At 36.7% G+C, this 1,553-nt stretch overlaps 1 protein-coding gene across 1 annotated transcript; it reads right to left on the bottom strand.

Annotated features, from left to right (window-relative positions):
• Nucleotides 1-260: 260 nt before the first annotated feature.
• LOC121231843 (small EDRK-rich factor 2) lies at nucleotides 261-1,238 on the bottom strand. Its single transcript, XM_041116702.1, has 4 exons — nucleotides 1,048-1,238; nucleotides 900-950; nucleotides 674-776; nucleotides 261-573 (listed from the first exon to the last, which is right to left on the bottom strand). The coding sequence occupies exons 2-4, from the start codon at nucleotides 904-906 to the stop codon at nucleotides 477-479; spliced, it is 207 nt and encodes a 68-aa protein (XP_040972636.1). The 5' UTR covers nucleotides 907-950; nucleotides 1,048-1,238; the 3' UTR covers nucleotides 261-476.
• Nucleotides 1,239-1,553: the final 315 nt, after the last annotated feature.

The raw sequence follows: 1,553 nt of genomic DNA, 5'->3' as shown, positions 1-1,553 counted from the left end.
TTTAGGACTCATCCAAATTCAGATAACACAGGGCATGAGTTGAGTAGACAGTTCTATATAGCTACAGACAAACAATTGTGACGGTAAAAATCAGCCCCAATGCCTTAACTATCCCAAATTATATTCATCTCTGCACTATGCAATGCGATGCAGAGGGAAACAATTAAACCAATAAGATGATTAAAAATTATGAAATGGCGTTCTATTAACGGGGAATCGATTATAATTACAGAAAATTAACAAAAAGAACAAATGCTACATAGGAAATCAATTTCAATATAAATCAGATAGAAGATTTAAGAGTCAAGATCAATGTCAAATCAAGCAAACACGTCTGTTAATCTTAAGACGACATAGGCAAAGACTCTGAAAAACCCTAAAAGAAACACATAGATCTGATTCCCCAGTCAACGAAACAACACTATCTTTACCGTCCAGCATAAATAAATCATTAACAATTTGACATCATCGGATAATTATTTCTTGGTTTTACTTCCGCCTCCAGCATTGTTCCCTCCAGCTGCCGCCTGCGCAGCCTTCTTTGCCGCCTTTTCTTGCAAGGCCTTTGCATCTCTGCCCATCCAAAGAAAAAAAAGACACAATTCCAAAAGTCAGAAAAATAAGACTAAAATTAACAAAACCGAGAAATTTTGGGCAAAAAAAGAGATGAAACCTTTCACGGCGTTGTTCTGGGGTTAAGCCATCGTCCTTGTTCTTGCTGCCTTTGCCCGCTCGGGCTTGAGCCCTTTCTCGATCTCGCTCTCTCTGGTTACCGCGTTAACTTACACTAAGGAATTAACAAATATATAATATATAAATACCCATTCAAAAAAAAAAAACAAGAAGTTGAGCCCAAATTTCACGAATTATGCATTAATCAAAACAAACCAAAAGGATATGAGTCATGATTGATCCTCGGAAACCGAGCAACGATCAGCAAACGTTAACCGCTGAAAAATTCAAACAGTCCATAAATCAACAAAAGGATGAAACGTACAAAGAAAATAAATGAAGCAATTGGGAAAGTGAGCAAGAAAAAAATATTACCCGCAAAAAAGGGGGATTTGAAATCTTAATGTGAGGAAGAACGAAGGCGTAGACTTTAAAAGAAGGAGAGTTGCTTGAGAGCCAATGGATCTGCGGAAGATTCGAGAAGTCGCGTATAATATATTCGTTCTAACCCGTTCTGATCGGAATTTAAATAAAATACTAGATTTTGGGAACAAGTTGGGATCACAGCTGTGATCAAGTTGCTGCTTGATGCCAACTTTTAGCCCTTCGATTTGTGGAATAATGGGTACCACGTTCTCACCGTCCGATTTCAAGGAGACTTTCCTTGACCGCCTCTTCTTCGGCATTTCTAATTTGGGCCAATTTTGTTGGACCTATTGGACCGAAGGTTTTGGGACACTAACAGAGCCTTAATTTTTATGTAGCTATTTAATTAAATTGGTATCACCTTCAATCGATCTCAACTCTTGTAATAATATCAAATTTTTATTAATTTTACGAAAAAATTAATATTATTTTTAGTACGTTTTGTATTTTTATGT

Source organism: Gossypium hirsutum, chromosome A07 (genome assembly GCF_007990345.1).
Source record: "Gossypium hirsutum isolate 1008001.06 chromosome A07, Gossypium_hirsutum_v2.1, whole genome shotgun sequence".
Taxonomy (NCBI): domain Eukaryota; kingdom Viridiplantae; phylum Streptophyta; class Magnoliopsida; order Malvales; family Malvaceae; genus Gossypium; species Gossypium hirsutum.
This window is presented reverse-complemented; position numbering and strand designations above follow the sequence as displayed.